We start from the raw sequence: 21233 nt of genomic DNA, 5'->3' as shown, positions 1-21233 counted from the left end.
CATTCCTAATCCCTCAGCATGTGTTTTCTATTTATCCTTGGTATGTGGTTCTCACCTGCCAGCCCAGACAGACAAACTTCTGGATAATTGATCTTGTTTTCCACCTCGGTCTGTGTCTGTTTGACAGAGACCAGCCTCCAATTGCTTCTTTGCTCAAAGTCTCCTCCATGTTACAAAATGTGTGAAGCAGAAAATGCATCTTGATAAATGAAAGAGACACTTATGTTTTCTGGGTTTGTTTGCTGCGTATGTGAAGCCCGACTCAGGATGCAGGGGATGAACATTGTTGTATCCCATTCATTTGCATCTCTGGTTTTAACTGTGTTTTTTGCATTAGGGTTGCTGAATACATAGCACTGAAGCTCCCATAGTAGCTCAGCTCTAGAGCTCCAAAATGGTATTCCCAATGCTATTTTGTTTTCTTGGTGTGTGGCCAGACATGTATAGATGTGTGAGAAAGGAACATAATGTTAGGTCGCCATGGGCTGGAGACATATGTCACCCCCAGTGAATCCTGGGATTGCAGCCAAAGAAGGAAAGGGCCAGATAATAGAGGCGAGAAGGCTCTGTAATGAAATAGCAGAGAAGCTGAGTTATCACTTACAGGACAATCAGTGGTGCCTATCTCTTATTCACTAGCCTAATCAATGCTGTCTTCACTGTGGTTTATTGCATATGTAATGCCCGCATATTGACTCAGAAGAAGTTTGCACACACAGCAGATCTCTGCGTGGAGTGTGTGCATTTGCCCGTACAGTATTGTATATCTCTGTGGGACTGTGTGCAGTCGTATGCATCTGAGACAGTGTTGCTAATCTATGTGTGTGTGTGTGTGTGTGTGTGTGTGTGTGTGTGTGTGTGTGTGTGTGTGGGCGCATGTAGTCAATCCATCAGTCTACCTTGTTTGTGTGCCCGGCTTTTTAACTCAACATTCACAATCCTGCCAAACGCAGCAGATCCGTATGTTAAATGCGATTGTTTGCCTGAGCGAGGGGACTGACCCTGATTTTGGGTGTGTTTACCTTATTATTCTAAGCGTTCCTCATCGCTGTACTAAAGTTTTATTGCTGGAGTGCTCAGAATATTGATAGTCTCTTTGGCTCACTTGTGTCTCATTAAAAATTCATGGGGATTTGTGTGGTGCTCTGGCTGCATGACAGCAGTAAGTTAGAGGAAAAATGCTCAGCGTGATGGAACAAGACTGCTATCTGCTGGCCAGCGTAGGAATAAAACATGAGGCTTTGGGCTTCATTCCCAGCATTCCCTCTTAACCTTAAGAAATTTACTTTGGATTCTTTCCAAATACATCTGATTATAAAAGATTAGGGCATCCCCTGCTCGTCACTGCTTTGTTCGCACACTAATTCATCCATTCTTCTTACCTCAGCATGCAGGACAGTGGTGCAGGCCGACGTCGTGTTTCTGGTGGATGAGTCATGGAGTGTCGGCCAGACCAGCTTCAGCAGTGTCAAGACCTTCATCTCAGCCATCATCTCCTCCTTCAAGGGCAGTGTGGTGGGAACGGAGGGGGTCCGCTTTGGAGTCACCATCTTTGGAGATATCCCCCGGTAAAACACGAATACAAACACACACACAGCACAGACCTCTTTAACTAATTGCCTTGAAGCCTGACTCATTTAATTTTGCCATAGGTGATTGTTATGATCAGAAAAAACTTAAATATGTTGCCTCCCAGGAACTAGGGGAAACAAATGAGCCATACAGATTGTTTCTACATGATTTAGTTTGCTCTTCTTGTATTTCTTTCCTTGCAGGATGAGGATTGCTTTGACGGACTACAGCTCGATGGAGGAGGTGCTTAGAGCCATCAGAGACCTCCCATATGAGGGTGGATCCAGAAGGATTGGTGATGCCCTCCGATTTCTGGTTGACCATGTGTTCAGCCCTGTCATCAGTCCAGACCACACCCCGAAGGTACAGCGTACACAGGGTGCCCTACAGGTGGCACAGCCACAGACCTGGGAGAAAGCACAAAAAAGTACTCTTGAAACAGTCCCACAGACTGCCAACACTTATTGTAGATGATATCAAACAAGAGAGGTAAGAGGTCAAATCACTTTAGAATAAAGTTCCTTAAACTTCTTCCACACACCGAACACTGAAGGTCTGAAATCCTTTTGAATGTATGACAAAATGTGGACACAGAAGCAACAGAAGACGATTGAATTAAAGATTACAGCCCACGCTGCTAAGACTATTGCTTCCAGCTGGCCACCAACATGCATATATTGTATGTTCTGGCCCTGTGTAGAAGGAAATAAGTATTCAGAAGCCTGTATTTGTACAAAACAAAACAAAATTGTCTATCATTTTCTCTCCACTGTGAATCTGATTAAATGATTTTGCTTTATGCTTGGAATACAAACCAAGAGTATGTCGGACAGAAAGTTACAGCAGGCAACAGATGCTTTGCTTTACTTTAGTTTGTCTTTTGCTTGTGGAAGAAGAAAAATGAAAGGTGGTGACAATTTTGCTTCTGCTGTCGATTCAACATGCTGTAAGGGACTGCCATAAGTTGATGGTCATCCAAAGATGCCTACTGAGAGAGATCGACCTGTTTTGTCACAGGATCTTGAAAAACAGTGTATCAGATTGGTACTGGTCTTAACTTTTGACCCTAACCTAAATGCAGTAGTCATCAACTTGCTTATGAAACCTGTCCCATAAGCATATATCTAAATGCCCTTCCAGCAGCTCTCCATCTCTAACGTCTAACACTGTAGTGTAGTCTCAGTATAACACAGCTGGTTAGCATTCTGATCATCTCTCTATCGCTGAGTGTGCTTGCGAATCATCTTGCGGCAGCACACTTGACGTGGGAAGGCGGAGAATTGAGGATTGGGCTGATATATTGAATCGTACAGCCGGAGCGCATGCAGAAGAGCGGCTACATTCTCATATCGATACTCTCCAGCCTCCTTCCTCATTGACTGAGGGATGAACTTTGAATGAACTGAGTAAATATTCCTTAATGGGCGAATTAGCAGTCTCAGTTGCAATCTAGCATCATTGAATTCATCTTTGTTTGACTTATTTAATTATGAGTTAAACCGTGTCAGAAGTCCACAGGGGCTTTTTGTGCATAATACAGTTTGCAAGGATGTTCGTTTATCCAAAGAAAATGTTGTTTAGTGGGTGGAAAAACCTCCATTGGTGCGAGCAATTGATTTAACGAAAACCAACACATTTTCACAAAAGATTGCATTTTTATACCAACTACTGGCCCTTAATGCATGTGACTGTATATTTAAATGGTAAGATATCATTCTTAATGTTTAATGGCTTTGCATTTATCAGTTTTTGCTGTCTCACTGCTGTTCAGATTGCTGTACTGATCACAAACGGACCTTCAGACGACCAGGTCGATGCCGCAGCCAGAGCGGTAGCCGACAATGGGATTTCTCTCTTTGCAGTAGGTGAGTGTGGAGCTCGGTATTGTGAATTCCTTCAACATCCCCACTGCAGCGGCCCCTCAGATTTTATCCAAGCTCTTGCTGGCTTATCTGCAGTGTTTGCAGTTAGAAATTCATGTCCTGTACATTTGAATTCATTGGATTCAGGGTGGGTATTTGCGAGCGTGTGCGTGAGATTCTTGTTTCTGGGGTGTCTGGGCGCACTCATGCAAGTGTATATGTATGCACAAACATAACAACATCTAGCAAATATGAATGTAAATATAAATAGGTGATTATGTCAGCTCCTACATGTCTAAAAGCACATTCTCTGATAACGTGTGTTGCATCAGCAAAGCTACTTTATCCTCAAATCTTTCCCCTGCTCATGAATACGCACTACTGCTGTTTACCCACAACTTTACTCACACATACCCTCTTTCTCCTACACACATGCGTGAGCACACAAGCCCACAACTTGCTTCTCTCAGCTGGGAGCGGTGCAATAATTACTGCTCATTAGCCGATGGTGTGCTAATCGCAGCCATTTTTCATTAGGCGATTCACTGTCCCCCCATCTGCACCTCTGACACTGAGGCCTGCTCCCCTCGTTCATCACTCTCGCGGAGAAGCTCTGCCCGCATCTTGTGTACTAGTGCAAAACCAATATGCCTGTAGGGCCTGTGTAGCATGGATAACACATATTCTGTTCAGATAGATGCATCAAATTGCATGTTCTGTGCATATTAACAACTAGTAAGAAAATAGATGCGTGTTTATTTTTTGTCCAGATGCTGATTTCTGTTAACTGTAACCTTGCATTAACTCTCCCAAAAGTCTTGCAACAATGCCATCTGCTTTTGTTAACATTTCTTTATTATTACATATTCGTTTCAGGCTCAGATTGGGTCTTGCGAGCCTGACAAACACACACATAAAACCACCAAGTGAGACATGTGCCAGAACATGTTTGATTAAGATAGTGTGTATGCCTACAGTTTGCATGTTTATACATCTTTTTTGTGCTTTAGAATAACTCATAATGCCACAGCTCCCCCTAGTGGTGTAGGAAAGTATGTGAAGGAAATGCAAAGGAGAGGAATGACGCCACATAAATTGTGCTCTCTAATTGTTATTCACTTGTTGTTGCTGTCCATTAATCAAGTAAAGTCCCATAGTTAAAGCTTTTAAAATGTTGTTCTCATCTGCCTTTCAATCACTCCCATTGTCGTTTTATGTATACTGTGACCAGGTGTTTGGGGAGCTGATGAGTCAGAGCTGAGGAGGATTGTCTCGGAGCCCCGTGAGGAGCACCTGTTGCTGGGCACCGACTACTCTCTGCTTGAAACTATCCTTCCCAAACTGTCCCGCAGAGTCTGCTTTACTGCCTCTGAGCCACCACGTCCTGTGAAAACTTCCCAGCCTGGTGAGTCAATACGCATGTGGTATGAAAGCAAATTTCCTTGAAGTGATGCCCTCATACTGATAGCTGCCTTCATTATGAGAATCGGAATCAGACTCTGGTGTATCTTTTGTTTATGTTTATTTAAAAGATAAACATAAAAGGAACTTGCCTGTGTATACTGGTGCATACAGTAACAATGAAAATAGAGCAAGATAAATAATAACAATAATAATATATACAATATGACCATTATTTGAATGGCAGAGCTGTTCAGTTTTGTGTGGGAATATGCAAAAATATTGTCCAGGGAATCACAGTATTTAGTTTAAAGAATATTTGCAGTGTACATGGGCCTTATTGATGAGGCGTTCTTTATAAAAGGATAATAAAGCAGTTTTCTTGTATTTCACTCTGCCCTGCAGCTTTCTCAGTAAGATGGATTCATCTAGCTAACAAATAACACAACTTGCATGTTTTATGTTCCTGTTCGCTCATAGATTTTTTGTCTCATCCCTCTTTGTGTACCAATCCTAGTTGAGGAGCGTGTGGTGGGTCCCAGAGACCTGCAGGTTAACGAGTTGGCCCACAGTTCGCTCAGACTGACATGGACCCAGGCCACAAGCGATGTCACTGGATATCGTCTCCTGGTCACCCCTCTCAACTCCAAGGGACACCTCCTCTCCGTACAGCAGAGACAGGTGAGTGGTTATATGCTAGCATGATGATAGCTATGTTGCTTTTGAGCTGGACTGTTATAGAGCACATAAGGTATTAGCTTATCGAAGGTAACAGGAGCTACCTTAGGTATGACTTTGACATGGATAGTTAACCAATTTGCACATCACAATCTGTTTCCTGCTGATGAAGTCAAATCCTCAATCACCTCAAAGCTCAAAGACTTGGGTATAAACTACAAAGAATGTCTCAGACCCTGTAAGATAAACCTTCGTTGTTCAGATGAAGCTCTGAATAAATTACTGTCTTGTGTCTACTCATCCGAAAACTCAACAACCAGCTGTTCCTGTGTAATGTTTGTAAGTTGTACAATTTGTTAGCTAGACACTTGTAAAAGGCAATCATTTGTTGCTGTCGTGCCTGCAGTTTTAACAATAAGTGCCGCTGTTCAAATTATTTCTTTCATAATATAATCAAATTTTCAAGCTTGATAGTGAAGTCGGGTTCAGCGGTCTGAGGGGAAACAATAATGACTGATATGGAAATTAAGGAGCTGATTAAATAACACACACTATGACAAGAACATGTTACTACCTTTGTGACCACAGCATGTCCTGAATAGGGGTTGGACAATACTGATACTGTCTTTAACATTACTTAAGTATTGTGATAGTTTCATTTTGTGATTCCCAACCCTAGCCTAGTGCTTCACTGAAGTGCTGTGAGTCATCTCTCATGGCAGCCTGTGTAATTTGTGCAATTCCCTCTCTGGAACTCTCTAAGCTTGCGACAATACTGCATTAATGGGATGAACAAAAACAATAGTGTTGGCATCCACTCCCATTTCTCCAGCAATATCCATGCTTCTAGGTTTATCTTACAGTACCAAAGGAAGATTGTTTAGTTTCTACATTATGCTATCAGGCTCAACAACCCACTTCATTTGAATATAATGGGGAGGAGGATATGCACAGAAGTGTAAACAAAGCATAAAGGTGCTTGTGGGTTATTGAGGTAGACACTTGTACGGGAAGTGAAGCTATGAATATGTAGCAAGACAAGATATTTACACATTTCAGAAGTATCTCTGTGCCATTGCAGTTTCTCTGTGTATTTCTCTCCTCTGCTCCTACTTCAACCCTTTTTTTGATCAATTATTTTTCGCTTCACTTCAGTTTCTCTGGCTCTTTCTTGCTCACACACTAAGCTTGCTCTGCTGTCTTCTGTGTATGCGACAGATTGATTTGAAGGCAGATGTGAGCACGACAGTGGTGACGGAGCTGAATCCTAAAACAGACTATTCCCTCGTTCTCTATGCCATCTACCCCAGCCGCATAGGAGATTCTGCAACAATCACCGTCCAGACAAGTGGGTGTCACACGTCAATGCATAAACTTTATATGTACGCAAATACTTGCAATGCAACTATTGTGTATTGCGCTGTATCTTACGTCACTGAGCAACAAGTTTCTATCTTTTAGCCCCTTTGGCTCAGGTGTCAAACTTCCGTGTTATTGAGGAGGGTCTGTTCTCTCTGCGCCTGGGCTGGACGCCTCCTCTGGGGAAGATCAACGGATTCAAGATCTTCATCCCGAGATGTATGCAAACATTACATCAAGCAATTATTATTATTATTCGATTTAGCTTGAGGCATCAAGCATCAAAGGAACAAGTTGTTTGGGATGTATTTTTCATGAGCATTAATTCTCCCAAATATTTGTCCTTCAGCCAACAGACCAGGATTCACTTATGAGCATCTGCTTCCTGGAGACACTTCTTCTCATGTGATCGACAGCTTGGAAGAAGATAAGAAGTACATTATCAGTATTTATGCTGTTTACCCGCAAGGACCAAGTGAGCCGGTTTCAATAGTGGGCAAGACATGTAAGTTCAGTGGCTTTGATCAAAACAGCATAATTATATTAATTTACCTAAACAGAAAAGCCAAAGATCGAAACAAGATAATAAACAAGGAGGCACATGCCATGATGCAGTACCATAATATATCCACAGTAGGGTGATGTTGTTCTAGAAAAAAGAGTATTAGGTCTGTTGCATACAGTAAGACTCTCATTTATCTCTATTTCATTAAATTACTTTCTGTAATTACTATTTTTTTGTAGAGGGGGTTATGGATCACTTACATATTGAATTTCTCTGTGTGAATGTGTGTATGTGTGTGTTTGTGCTGATACGTCTGTGTTCCACAGTAAAGCTTGTACAAGTTGAGAAGTTCCTGGTCCAAAATGCCACCACAGACACCGTCCAGGCGAGGTGGGCCTCAGTTAAGGGTGCCACAGGATACCGTCTGACGTGGGAATCCTCAGGTAAGAGGAAATTGGTGATGGTTATGAAAAAAGGATGGAAAAAAGGCAGACAGGAAGACGTAACAAAAAGCTATTTTTATGTACGTAAAGCTGAATCCACAAAAAAATTAGAGGACAGCAATAAAACTGACAGGCCGGGGCAAATCCAAAAACACTAAAGAGAAATGCAAAACTAAATGAAGTACAAACCAGGGCAGAAAACATGAGGAGCAAACACAGTGAAACCGAGAACAAAACAGATGAGCCGACAAAGAGAGAGGGGGGAAAAGACAGACTTACTGTAAATACACTTGGGCTACTGAACTAATTATACACAGGTGTATACAGAAAACAGGCGGGAAAAGGATAAAGGCATTGGAAAGTCACTACACAACAAGAAGATGTATTCTACACAGAAAAATGGGAAATATCTTAACTGACAACCGAAACCACGACAGAATCTTAGTTTGTCAAATGAAGCCAAAGGGTGTAATATTGGAGTCAAAGTATGCCATGATATCTGCTCCAAACTAGACCAGAGCTTATTTTATGGGCTTTAACAGTTCAGTGTCTCTGTGCCTTCCTGTGTCTTTCAGATGGCCACATAGAGAACATAAACCTCGGGGACAACTTTAACTTCTACATGATCCAGGGCCTCAACGCAGGCACTGAGTATACCATCAACATCAACCCCATCTTTGGAGACACTGAGGGACCCATCACCACCACCAAAGCCAAAACATGTAACTAGGATACTTGTTAGGAGGAGCAAAAATACAGCCATGAGTGTTACAGTATTAGAGATTTGATGATGCATAACAGCCCTTGCTATGTTTCTCTCTGTGTATAAGTGGAAAGCAGTGCAGTACAGACTTTGAAGGTGTCTGCTGTGAGCACCAGTGCTGCCGTCATCTCATGGAACAGTGTCCCAGGAGCCACCGGTTACAGACTGGCCTGGGGACCCACCCCAGGTGATTTACTCTTGCTTTCAGGCTTCCTATTTCATTAAGTTATGAAATGTGGTTCTTCTAGAGACACATCTCATAACTCTCGTGCATTCTTTAATTTCTATACATCTTTAAGAAACGCTACAAAGCCCAGTGATGTACTTTCGCAGCAAGTGTTGGGTAAAGGACATTTGCTTTTGTACGTTCCCAGGCTTTCTCTCGGTGACAGTCTCACTCCTACAAGAGCTTTTGAAATGCCACTTCTTTTACAATGGTCGCATCCAACCTGCCAGTCTGCCAGCAGGATGTGACAGGTGGCACGGGGCCTCACTTTGATGAAATACAAATGTTGGGGGAAAAGGAGGGTGTTGTTTTCCAGAGAAGTGAGGCTCTGATGCCTCGCCAGAGTAGAGACGAATACCAGGACAGCGAGGATAAATCATTTGAAAGAAAGAGTTATGTGTGACCGTGCTCTTAATGTTATTCTCAGAGTTTGTTGGTCGGGACCGTCCCAGGCAGTTGGCTCTGAACGGCAGCACTACAGAGTACCAGCTGAAGAATGTGGCCCATGACACTGAGTATGTGCTCTCTCTCTATGTGCTGTTTGGATCTGTGGTGGGGCCTGGTATCTCTGCAACCTTCAGAACCTGTGAGTACCAGTGTTCAATATGTCTCCCACTCACATGAAGTACCACGATTTGTGTTCTTGTTCTTTCTTTCTAAAAGTATCATGCAAAGTCAAAATATGATGGGACACTGGTGAGGTTATGGTTACAGACTCCACCCCAATTCATTCATAATAATATCCTTATTGTGATTTCTTTAGGCTATGTTAATCGTGTAGTGGAAATCTGATTTGCGACAGACTTATTTCACACCTTTTTTGTCTCATTGACAAAAAAAAAGCGAATGCAGGTTATTCTTGTTCCATCTTCCTCTTGTGCAGCTCCGTTGGGCTATGTGTCCAACTTCAAGGTAACATCCTACACTAGTACCTCCATCGACGTGGAATGGAGTCCTATTGTTGGAGCTACTGAGTACAAACTCTCCTGGAACACAGGTGATGTATTTACCTATGTTTGCTCCAGCTCAATAGGTCAATCAAGCTAACTTTTGTGTGTGTGTAGTTGTCAAACAACCTGTCAACCTGTTTTATAATCACTTAATGTGTGGAAAAGTGAATAGAAATTATGGGAATGACTCAAAATACCTACGCTGTGTATATAATATTCTGTTAAATGTATCTGTGTGCTTGCAGGTGACAGCAGCCCTAAATCCCATTACCTGGACCGCAGTGTTCTTTTCCATCGAATCGAGGACCTGAACCCACGGTCCACGTACACAATCACCATCTGCGCAGTGTACGGCAACTCAGAGGGACCAGAAATCTCCTTGTCTCAACTCACAGGTACAGAGCGGAAGTTAAGTCTCGCTGTTTATTTCCATTTATCAGATCTAAATAGCTCTGTGCAGCTGCGCACCCCTTTGTAATTAAATGGGTAGGGACAGTGAAGTTCCTCATCCCGTGACACGGCACCCTCATGGTGTCTCTGTTTGACTGACATGTCTTATACTTTGGTCTTCCCATTTTAACCGCAGTTCCTGTCGTTGTCACTTGTAGTATGTGTCACCGAGTACAAGTCAGTAGAGCTGCTATCACTTTATCACTGTCACTGTCAACGTTAGTGTGTCACACCAGGCTGCAAGAGCCATGTTTATTACACTGACAAAGGAAGGGGTGTGTCAATAAAGCTACACCAAGAGATTGTGCATTTCATGTGATTCTTATGAGAACACAGTTGTACATAAATCATACCACATGATGTGGCTGTGTGGTGTTATTTTTCAGCTGCTGTCTCAGACTCAGGGCCAATACAGGCAGTTAGGGAGGTGAAGGTTTTGGACATCGGCGTAAACTCCTTCACCCTGTCCTGGAGGAAAACACCAGGGGCGTCTGGGTACAAAATCTCCTGGATCCCCTTCCTGGGTAAGGGACTATACTGTATATACACACAAACACACAGTCAGCCATGTATGCTTACATCCCAACATACACCAATGCATTTACGCACACACGTGGACACGTTTTGCATAATTGGTAATAAATGGTGATTCCTGTGGATCATCGCAAAAGATGTTTAATTGCAAATGAATACACAACAGTATTGTTTCACACTCTAATTATCTGTAAATGATGGAATTTCATTATTTCCTGCTCAAGGGGGTGATGAGAAGTTCCACGTGGTATCTGCTGCTTTCACCACCTTCACCATCCGCAACCTGCGGGAGAGCTCGGCTTATAAGATCCAGGTGGCCTCCATGGTGGGCAACAGGGAGGGAAGCCCAGTCCTGGTCACTGCACGCACCTGTGAGTCCTGCCTGCCCAAAACAGTGAGGAACAGAATGAGATGTGCTCTCATCAGAGGTTTCAGGGAGATATTTACAGATTATTACAATTACACATACTGTAGCACAAATTAATAGTATAAATGTGTCCAAAGGCTACGTTCTTAGCATCCCAGCGATGCCTGGTTACCTTTCACAAAAATCAACTCAGTGACTTCCACGTAGTCTAGTATACAGATTTAATTAGGATAAGAGAGAGCCTCGAATCAGATCGGACAATGGTATCAGCACACATCCAGAGTTAAGATATTAGAATCCCTTGTGTCCATGTTTGTCCGTACACATTAAGCCTTTAATTTAAATAATGATCTTGAATATTTTCTGTTCTTTAACTTCATGGCCCTTGTTTTTTTTTTGTTTTTTTGAATCCCTCATGTGTCTTCTTCTGTTTCAGTGGATCTTCCAAAAGTGAATGGCTTTTCTGCTCTAAACACGACAGACAGCAGCGCTGTTCTGAACTGGACACGTGTTGCTGGCGCCTCTGGATATCTTCTCACTTGGAGGCACATCTCAGGTCTCACCCTTAATTTAGCATCACGTTAACATCCAATCAAAAGTTAACTCAGTGAGTACGTATAGAGTGCTGTCATAGGCGCTGTTATTTAACAGTGGCATTGTTTTGTTTGCATAAATTCCAAGAACCACTTTAATATTAATGTTTTTTTTTCAGGGTCCTTCAGGGGTTGAAAAGGATATGTAATGTAGCACGACACATGTAATTGCATTGTGCTTTGAGTCTAGAATAAGCACTCTTTTGTGGAAGAGGGATAATTAAGAAAAAACATTCACAAGACTCATATTGATGTTTTATTATACATGCATGAGTTTTACAAGCTCACTTTTCCTTCAGCAGGACCGACAACCTGATATGAGCAAGTTAACACAGTAGTCACTTGTGACACACATCGTTGTATAATGACACATTGATTGCTTGATTGATTTGAAAATCACTGTTTGTATCATCACTGTGGACTAAAATGTATTTCAATGGTCCTGTAAACTAAATCAATTACCTCTCTTCTCTTTTTCAGTGTTGGAGACTAAAACAGAGACCCTGCGTCCTGGTGTCACCTCCTATAAGATCAGGGATTTGCTGTATGGAAGAACATATATTTTTACCATCAGACCATTGTATGGAGAAGTCGAGGGCCCAATCAGCACGGTGTATCAGAGAATATGTAAGACATCACGTTAATGGTTAAATCAATGTTCTGCATGTGACACTATGATAATTGATTGCACAGGATATATGTATGTGCACTGCCCTTCTTTGTTCTGTTCTTACTACAGAGTTAATGTCACTGCACTGCTTTTTGTGGCTTTAAAGAAGCAACCGTGTTGTTGTTATGTGAAAGATGTCTATGCATTGTGTTGCAGAGATGTCTACTGATGTCACCATGCTAACCCAGTAGCCAATCCTGTCTCGTAATACCACTTTATACCCAGAAGACAGTCTGATAGCCCCAATTTCAACTGGAAAACCTCATTTCAAATACAAAATAAACTCACAAAATGTCAAGAAATAAAATACTCTTACTTCTATTTTCCTTACTAAACAGGAAAAATACAACCATACATCTACTGAATTCAAGTTTCTCCCTTTTAAGATGAGCTTAAGTGTCTTTTTAATTCATCGTAAAACACACTTCTTTCGCACATGGTGATCAGAAGTCCTGGTCCAGACAAACACTCGGCCACTGGGTCCACAGCTAACTGAGGTATGAGCTAATTAGCTAACTGTAGACAACTACGGCCAAGGCTAGCTAGCAAAGAGCAGCAGTTGTCCGTTACTCTGGTGATATGCTGCCCCCTATTCTACAAATTACACCTTTAAGAAAATACTTTACACACAAAGTTAAAGAAAGTAATTTAAGAAATGCTGAGGCAACGCACTGAAATCCATTGAGCTTCAACTTTTAAAACCACAGAGTGAAGTGCAGCTCCAGTTCAACATCCTTACAATCCTTTTTTCATACGCTGTATCCCAACTGTAGCAGATATCAACCACTCTGTCTCCCCTTGAGACCTTAAGAGTCAGATTTAGTTTTTTTTAATCAGTTATGTTCTGGCTCTGTGCATCTCAGTGGGACCAGATCCTCCGGTGGTAACAGTCAAATCTGTGCCAGCTACAGTTGCCCCTCGTATCACGACCGCCTCCATCACCAACGCTACAAACGCTCTCAAAGCCAGCAGGACCACCCAGCACCCCATTGCTGTGCCACCAACTAACTCCATAACCACCAATAAGCCTCAGGGTAAGCCAAGTGTCACTACAGCCAAAGAGACAAGAGTCACCTCCCTCCCATCCAGTGCAGAGACAACAGCTCCACCGAGACCAGGTACTTTAGAGATGTTTGTACAGTTTCTACATGATCAGACAGAGTAGTTCCTAGATTGTGAATGTGTATTCAAGCCTTGTGTGTTTTTGTGTTTTGTCAGCGTGTGGTAAGAGCAAAGCAGACATAGTGTTCTTGGTGGACGAGTCCTCCAGCATCGGCGCTAACAACTTTATGAAGATGAAAGACTTCATATTCCGGGTGGCCACTTACTTCCCTGTCGTTGGTCCTCAGGCCACACAGGTGGGTCTCACAGTAAAACTTTATTTTCTTTTATCTTTTTTTAGCCTTTTATTGTTGTGATGATATGGCTGTACTTTGGTCTCTTTGACCATAAATTTGTTTGCCGTTGTCAGAAAATTACAAACTGGACTAGACTGCGGTGATTTTAAATGATAATAGCTGCTGCAAGGTGGCAAACTGCTCCTGTGAGTCTCCTCTGCGGGCCAGTGCCATTAGCAGAAACACAATGTGGAAGAATCTGACTCATACATTGGCAGACAGGACTAACAAGGCACAATGCCACATACACAGTGGCGGCCAAGAAAGACACATCTGCCCATAAACATGCAAAAATATGTATAGTATGTGTGGGGAGTGAATGAATGAAATGAATTTAGAATTGAAGTTAAAGCCGCATCACATTCAATTTAGCCAAGATGATGATGTTTTGATGATGTGTACGCTCTCCATTAATCTTCTCTCAGATAGCCGTGGTTCATTACAGCGACGAGCCTCGAATTGAATTCCGACTAAATGACTTCAAAGACAGAAACTCTGTGCTGAGGGCGCTCAGAGCACTGCGTTATGTCGGGGGCAACACCAGAACAGGTTAGTGCACACTTCCTCGCCTCTGTTTGCCACCTGTCATCAGATGGCAGATGATTCCTACAACACTGTTTAGGTTGTTAGTTATCTATTTAATAGTTTATTCTATATTATTGTTTGTATTATTTCACTCTTTCATTTCTGTATGCATTAGTCTCAAATGGTTTCTCATCATCAACTTGTCAGTCATCTGTAATCTGTTATAAACATTGCTATAAAATAAACCTTCTTGATTGAAGGTGTGCAGTGCTTACACTCCTCTATACGGTGCACGTCATTAGCGACATCACTGCAGTACCTTTAGTCTACCAGCATTTTATCAGAGTCAAACCAAAAGTTTAATTATTTTTCCCTTAATACTTTTTTGTACCTTCAGGAAAAGGCATCAGCTACGTCCTGCAGGAACTGTTCCAGGAGTCTCTGGGCATGAGGCAGGATGTGGCCCATGTTCTGGTTCTCATCACAGATGGCAGGGCCCAGGATAATGTCCTGCCACCCTCCAGAATTGCACGTGCTCTGGGTCAGTAAAAGTTCATATATGAATTATTATTATGAATATCTGATAAACTGGACTTGAAATGACTGGTAGATTCACCTGGATTATTTTCAATCTGTTTCCCTCTAGGTGTCAGCGTCCTGGCAGTCGGAGTTTCCAATGCAGACATGGAGGAGCTGAATAAAATAGCAGCACCCACCAGCTACAAGAATATCTTCTACTCACCAACCTTTGATGACTTCCCTTCCATAGAGAGAGAATTTATCAGAAGCATCTGCAGTGAGGAAATCCTCTCTGAGTTCAAACTGAATGATGAGGCAAGACAAAAAACAAAGCAAAACTATTTCCTGTCTCTTTTTTTCTTTCTTTGTTAGAACATTAGAGATATATTTCAAGCAGACTTGTTGAAAAGAGACTCAAAGGTCCTATTCAAAAAAATGCAATTTAAATAATCCTTTACAACGGGCACAAATGTCTTTTTTCAAGGTGCACATGTAAAGTAAATGCACCTGTTAGCCATATAAGAGAGGTCTCCCAAACTACCTATGGAGATGCGTATGCATGCATAGAATATACATTAATATTAATGTAATCACTTTTTTAATCGTCTTACAAAGACTGTGTAGACAATCCAGCAGTCTTGACTTTAGTTTGACATCAGAGTGGTGGAGGGGGTGAAATTAAAGCTGCTGCATTGCACAGCCATCTCTGCCATTTTATTCCACTGTATATAATGTTAGTTGTCCATGATATCTGTGACCAGTGAGTAACCTTTTCCTCCATGTCCATGTTCAGTTTGCTCAGTTGGACACCCCAACTGGAGACCCAGATGAGCTGCTTAAGCCTGAGGGCCCCTGCCCCTCCGATTGTGCGAAGGTGAGTACAAATTCTTCCTCCTCCTCCTCCCACCGCCACCTTTGTCATCATTGTTTTCATAATCACTGTCATTATCATATCAGACAGAGTGCAGCCAAATGCGTGAGAGGGTATAAGACAATTCACTAGAAATAATATTGTTCAGTCTTGTTCTTGAACAGGGATTAATCAGCAGCTCAAATAATGGTTCTTCTCTTTATTAATAGTCGACTTAATTAATCCTGTTATTTGTTTGTTTATCCAGGGCCAGAAAGGGGAAAAGGTGAGTTAACTGAATTGTGTTAAAGATTAAATTGAGTTAGAAATGCATGCAAATGCAGTGTTGTTCATTGTCAGTGTTCTCACTCTCATCCTTTTAGGGAGATGGTTTTGGTCTCGGAGGTCTGGTATGTTTAATCAAGTTTTCTTCACTGCATTATGCATTGTCCTCTCTCTGTCATGTATCAATTAATCCTCATTACTATTAATTATAATTAATTAAAATTCGTTATTATTCATTTAACTTTAAGAATAACCAGCAGTATTTTTTGTTTTTGTAGAAATTTAGGCAAAGCCCTGGACAGTATGATCCATTTACTTCTTCTAAAGGAGAAACAGGAGAAAAGGTAAGAATCAACATACACACAATACACACCACCAATATTGCTATCATCAATGAAAGGGTCTTTGTGGATTGTAACTACTACAACTTCCCCAAGTTTGCACTGTACTATTGGGGTTACTGATGAACATTCGCTGTAATAACAAATCAAGGAGGGACTTGGCCAGTACATCCGCATTACTCCGGTCGCTGATAGAAGGCCACAGTATATCAAACAAAATGAAACGAAATTAAATGAAATTTCTTCAAATAAGTCCATTGATTTTCAACTAGAACAACTACAGGTGGAGTTCAAAACAGCTTTCAACATGTCAAACAGCACAGGGCAAAACCTTTATATGTGGATCGACGTGTGCGAAGGAGAACATCAAGGATCGACAAAATAAGAACCAAAGAAAACCTGATAAAGGTTCCCTGTTTGCAAGTGCAGAGGACAGTTTGCAGGAGGTTTGTGTTGTCCAGAACATATAAAACATAAATATTTCAAACAATAAAGATCAGAATCACTATTTAAAATAACCCTGTTAAATACGCAGAAATTGGCCCTGCTAATCAAGTGAGTCTGATATGGGTGTTGCTCGAAACATCACTACCTTGGCGCATTAAATAATCGGATATTGGAGCCCTGCAGTGTGCGAGCCGTCTATTTATGTATTAAATGCCACAGCTCATGACATGACAGCTAAAAGTTGCCAGCTGTCGTAGTAACAGATGTTGCAATAAAACAAAAAGATGACAGATTGGAACCATAAAGACACAAACTTTATGTAAAGCGGAAATTATATATAAAGTGAAGACTACAGCATCTTCATCATCTTTAAACACGTCTCCAGCCTGTGTTGAATATTGACAAATTCACAGGTGAGCAGATGTTTCTACAAAAACTGTGCTGTGTTTGTGAACATGACTCATCAGTTTGAAATCCGTACAGACTGGTTAAATTGATCCACAGTTTGTTTACTTTTCATCTTTCCTTGACTCAGTTACAGTAAATGCTAACACAACTGCTCTGTCCTCATAGATCCAGTGTATCAAATTATTTTTGTAATTACTTTTTCATTTGTACTCTTTCCAATCTCATAACCCTGCCACGACTGTCTAGGTGAGTGCGGCTTTGCTGTGTATGTCTATTATTTCATTTTCCAGCACAGACCCTAATGTTTTTAATACGGCAGGGGCCTCCTGGAACAGATGGTGTGCCAGGGTTGCCGGGACGACCAGGGAGAACTGGACCCCCAGGTTCTGCCGGCCAACGGGTAACTAAATTGAGAAAACACAAGACCTTACACTGACTTGGTTTAAGTTTATTTCATTCACGTCTGACTCTGAAAATCATATTTGTTTGCTTGTTTGTTTGTTTGTTTTTAGGGCCCTCCAGGCACTTCAGGTGATATGGTAAGGCAAGCTGGCTAAAACTCAGATCATATAAATGTGATGTCCTGTCTCACACCTTTGCTGCTGCTACCACTTTTAAACCTGGGCCTCTCTGGGTCTAAATAACTTATAGATACAAAAAGTTCTGGATCTTTTGGAGCTTTTAAACACATTAGTTTGGACACCGAAGTCATACATTAATGCAAACAATTGACTGAATGAAATATGAAATAATCTCTCTTCATGTTTCTTTCTATACCAGGGTCTACCTGGACTCACTGGTCCAAAGGGACAGAGAGGAGAGAGAGTAAGTCAAACATGCATTTAATATAGACTGATTGCTTTCTCTGGTTTCTTGAGCTCATGACACAGTTTCTACTGGATTTATTTGCTTTTGGTAAAGATTATTTTCTCGATCTTCCCGCATAGGGAGAGCCTGGATATGTAATAGCTGGCGCGGATGCAAATTACGTTCCGGGACGAAAAGGAGAGCCAGGATCTTCAGTGAGTCTTCAAAAAAATGTTTTGTAGTTTTTCAAAAGTGAACTTCAGGACAACTTAAATATAACTTACTGCATGTTACAGGGTCCCCAAGGACCTCCTGGTGTACCGGGTGTCAATGGATCTCCGGGCATACCTGGCCAACCAGGACCAACAGGGTCACCAGGAATATCTCTCAAGGTAACATGGATCAGTGAACACTGTCACAGCATAATGATGTCTCACTGTTTATGATATGTTTGAAAGTTTGTGGATATGCCGGGAAAAATCAATGCCTTGATTTTTTTTTTTGAATAGACGTTAGAAGACAAGGCTCATTGAAAGTGCTTGAATATATGTATTTTGTGCAACAATGGAAATTACAGTTCTTTTGATATTATTTTTTTACTTAACCTGCTAGTTCTCATTATAAAAATTCTCATTGTAAAAATGTTTAGCCTCGATCCACATCTCAATTGGAAATTGGGCCTGGAAAAGCCTTGAAAAGTCCTTGAATTCAATGTTTAACAAGGTGAGGGAACCCTGGTTGTGTTTAACGTAATGCAGACATTTTTGGGCCTGAACCCCTGTATTGTTTTTTAATGGTACAGGTATCATGGCATCATATTATATCATGTCATGTCAGATCAACCTACAGACACATGTGAAGTGTCACAATTATTAAATGTGTTTTGATTGCACTTTGTAGGGAGATCCTGGGGAACCTGGAGAAAAAGTAAGAATGAAGGCTGTTTTGCATTCCTTTATTAGTCTTTTTGGAAATGCATAAATGTCACGCATCATAAATCTTGTCTACTCGCATATTAAGCCTATTTTTATCTGATAATGCTTTCATTATGTTTGAAAGGGTTTACGTGGGAAGCCGGGTGTGAAAGGAGACAAAGGAGAGTCAGGAAGAGATGTAAGCACGCAGTTGATAAAATTATAAAAGTGGCAAAAGACATTGCACAACACAAATGAAGAGATTATTCTGAGGTGCCTTCTGAAAAAATAATTTGCATAATAAGTGTTTTTTTTTTCTCTTCTTTTTTTCTGCTGTCTCTCACACACAAACTCTGATATACATGCACGCGTATGCAAACAACTGTAGGGTATTGCAGGTTTGCCCGGTCCCATTGGCATTGATGGCATTCCAGGTTTACCAGGTCAGAAAGGAGACAAGGTAAAAGCGCTATAAATCAAGATATTATAACTTCTGCACTTTGCCAGTCTATGAAAAATATATGAATATAAGACTTATAAGGCCTGATTGATATTCATTCTCTGCAGGGTGAAGAAGGAATTGGCATACAAGGTATTCAAGGTCCTCGTGGAGAGCCAGGAGAGAAGGTATGGTATCAAAATGAAGTTAAGGAAAAATAATCTATAAATATAGAATATTATCATTCAATTTGGAGTGGAACGTAAAGTTTAATCATAGTTCTGATACAACAAAGTCAAAATCCAAGTTTTGTTTCAGTGTTTGAACTCTCGTTTTGCAGGGAAATATTGGCTTCACAGGACCAATTGGCCCAAAGGTAAGAAACATGAAAAACACCTTTGATCTTGCAATAGTCTCTTTAAAATTTTATAGTTAAAATCCTGCTTGTAGAATAACGTTTGCCGTGTAATTTATCTTTTTTGAGGGTGGTGTTGGAGAGCAGGGCATCCAAGGAATCATCGGACCTCGGGTGCGCACTTCATCATCTCCCGTTCAATCGCTCATATTGATTTCCTGCATGTTTTACCCTTGAACGTGTATGAATTACTCCTGTCTTAGTTGGATAAGATAAAACCAAACCTTTTTAACTAAGGATGAATATTGTGTTAGAATCAGTGATGAAAGGATTCAGAGCCAGTGGTTTATTTTTATCTGCAGGGAAAGAAAGGACTCAAAGGGGAGCAAGGAGACAAGGTGAGTTCATCCCACATACATGTCCACTCTCTCTTCGTTTGGCTATAAATATTTGCTCTTAAATTGATTCTTTCACTAATTCAATTCAGCCAGGAGTCACACCAGAGTAAAGGTGTGTGTATGTGACTGTGTGCATGCATATGGATGTTTTAAGTGTTGAATAAACAAACACATTTTTTGCCTTTTTTAGGGAGAACAAGGAGAGACAGGGCCGATAGGACCACAAGGACCGTCAGTGAGTGAGGATTACATTTTATAGGATGTTCCCTAAGTTGACCATACACATCATGCACATTTTAGCTACTTCAGGTTGACATTTCACAGTGCTGACACAAAGTATTCCTTCACATATATTTGCATACTTCCAGCATACTTGAACATATCTTCCCACTAAACCAACATAATCGTAATTGCTTCTACTTACTCACCTGAGCATATTAAAATCCACTTTCTAATTCATTTTTGATTACAATGGAAACCTGAGGCAATATATCTATTGGGGCCAACTCTGAAAACTTGCTGGAAAGTGTTTTCTAATGTCTCCAAACAGACATTTAGATTGATAAACGAGTAAACGAGGAAGCCATTTTTGTTCTGGGTTCTCAAGATTAGGCTCTATCACAGATTGTTCTGATTACATACAATCATGAGCCAAATTGTCAAACCTCAGTGGATATCTTTTGCAAACGGACCATTTTGTCCTGCATCACTGGTTTTTAATTTGAGGCAGCACAGTGCTTTGGAGGAGACTATCACAAAAAATGCTGTCATGAGGACCATCTTCCTGTCTTTTGTAATGCAGTTTGCATTCTTCAATTCAGAAAGTTTAGTTCTGAACATAACAGCTAATAAAACAACTGTTAGATATTGTTTATAGTGTTTAAGAATTCATGACAGCGGAAAGTAAGTTGGGAAATAACACAATAGAAATATAAACCGCTTTTGGCAGAGAGACTTGGAGGCAATGATCAATCATAACAGAACATTTCATTTGTCTTGATTTCTCCAGGGACTGACGGGGCCTTTAGGGTTAAAAGGAGATGAAGGTCAGAGAGGAGCTCCCGGAGATCCTGCCAAGGGTGTAAGAATTTATTTATTATTTAAAATGTTGAGATAAAACCTCTCTTTTTTTCTTAATGAGCTTTTTTCTTGCATAGCGATTGAAAAGCTCACAT

General features: G+C 41.1%; 1 protein-coding gene across 7 annotated transcripts in view; it reads left to right on the top strand.

The window, feature by feature from the left end:
• The window catches only part of col7a1l (collagen type VII alpha 1-like), a 60138-nt gene that overhangs the window by 13783 nt on the left and 25122 nt on the right, over positions 1 to 21233 (top strand). For all 7 annotated transcript variants that reach the window (XM_084346269.1, XM_084346272.1, XM_084346271.1 and 4 more), the window contains exons 3-43: positions 1388 to 1568; positions 1776 to 1935; positions 3344 to 3437; positions 4666 to 4839; positions 5353 to 5516; positions 6732 to 6861; positions 6975 to 7091; positions 7222 to 7377; positions 7704 to 7820; positions 8396 to 8542; positions 8651 to 8770; positions 9237 to 9395; positions 9693 to 9806; positions 10005 to 10154; positions 10596 to 10733; positions 10968 to 11114; positions 11547 to 11666; positions 12184 to 12330; positions 13237 to 13491; positions 13592 to 13731; positions 14196 to 14319; positions 14693 to 14836; positions 14942 to 15129; positions 15608 to 15688; positions 15933 to 15950; positions 16048 to 16074; positions 16228 to 16293; positions 17465 to 17545; positions 17658 to 17684; positions 17926 to 17970; positions 18093 to 18167; positions 18249 to 18344; positions 18853 to 18879; positions 19012 to 19065; positions 19255 to 19326; positions 19434 to 19493; positions 19646 to 19681; positions 19790 to 19834; positions 20023 to 20058; positions 20249 to 20293; positions 21068 to 21139. In XM_084346269.1, the coding sequence (XP_084202395.1) occupies positions 1388 to 1568; positions 1776 to 1935; positions 3344 to 3437; positions 4666 to 4839; positions 5353 to 5516; positions 6732 to 6861; positions 6975 to 7091; positions 7222 to 7377; positions 7704 to 7820; positions 8396 to 8542; positions 8651 to 8770; positions 9237 to 9395; positions 9693 to 9806; positions 10005 to 10154; positions 10596 to 10733; positions 10968 to 11114; positions 11547 to 11666; positions 12184 to 12330; positions 13237 to 13491; positions 13592 to 13731; positions 14196 to 14319; positions 14693 to 14836; positions 14942 to 15129; positions 15608 to 15688; positions 15933 to 15950; positions 16048 to 16074; positions 16228 to 16293; positions 17465 to 17545; positions 17658 to 17684; positions 17926 to 17970; positions 18093 to 18167; positions 18249 to 18344; positions 18853 to 18879; positions 19012 to 19065; positions 19255 to 19326; positions 19434 to 19493; positions 19646 to 19681; positions 19790 to 19834; positions 20023 to 20058; positions 20249 to 20293; positions 21068 to 21139 (4349 nt within the window). The remainder of the gene's footprint in view (positions 1 to 1387; positions 1569 to 1775; positions 1936 to 3343; positions 3438 to 4665; positions 4840 to 5352; positions 5517 to 6731; positions 6862 to 6974; positions 7092 to 7221; positions 7378 to 7703; positions 7821 to 8395; positions 8543 to 8650; positions 8771 to 9236; positions 9396 to 9692; positions 9807 to 10004; positions 10155 to 10595; positions 10734 to 10967; positions 11115 to 11546; positions 11667 to 12183; positions 12331 to 13236; positions 13492 to 13591; positions 13732 to 14195; positions 14320 to 14692; positions 14837 to 14941; positions 15130 to 15607; positions 15689 to 15932; positions 15951 to 16047; positions 16075 to 16227; positions 16294 to 17464; positions 17546 to 17657; positions 17685 to 17925; positions 17971 to 18092; positions 18168 to 18248; positions 18345 to 18852; positions 18880 to 19011; positions 19066 to 19254; positions 19327 to 19433; positions 19494 to 19645; positions 19682 to 19789; positions 19835 to 20022; positions 20059 to 20248; positions 20294 to 21067; positions 21140 to 21233) is intronic.

Source organism: Pagrus pagrus (assembly GCF_965226575.1).
Source record: "Pagrus pagrus genome assembly, chromosome: 23".
NCBI lineage: Eukaryota > Metazoa > Chordata > Actinopteri > Spariformes > Sparidae > Pagrus > Pagrus pagrus.
The sequence above is the reverse complement of the archived record's forward strand: the minus strand, read 5'-3'. Positions and strand labels throughout refer to the sequence as shown.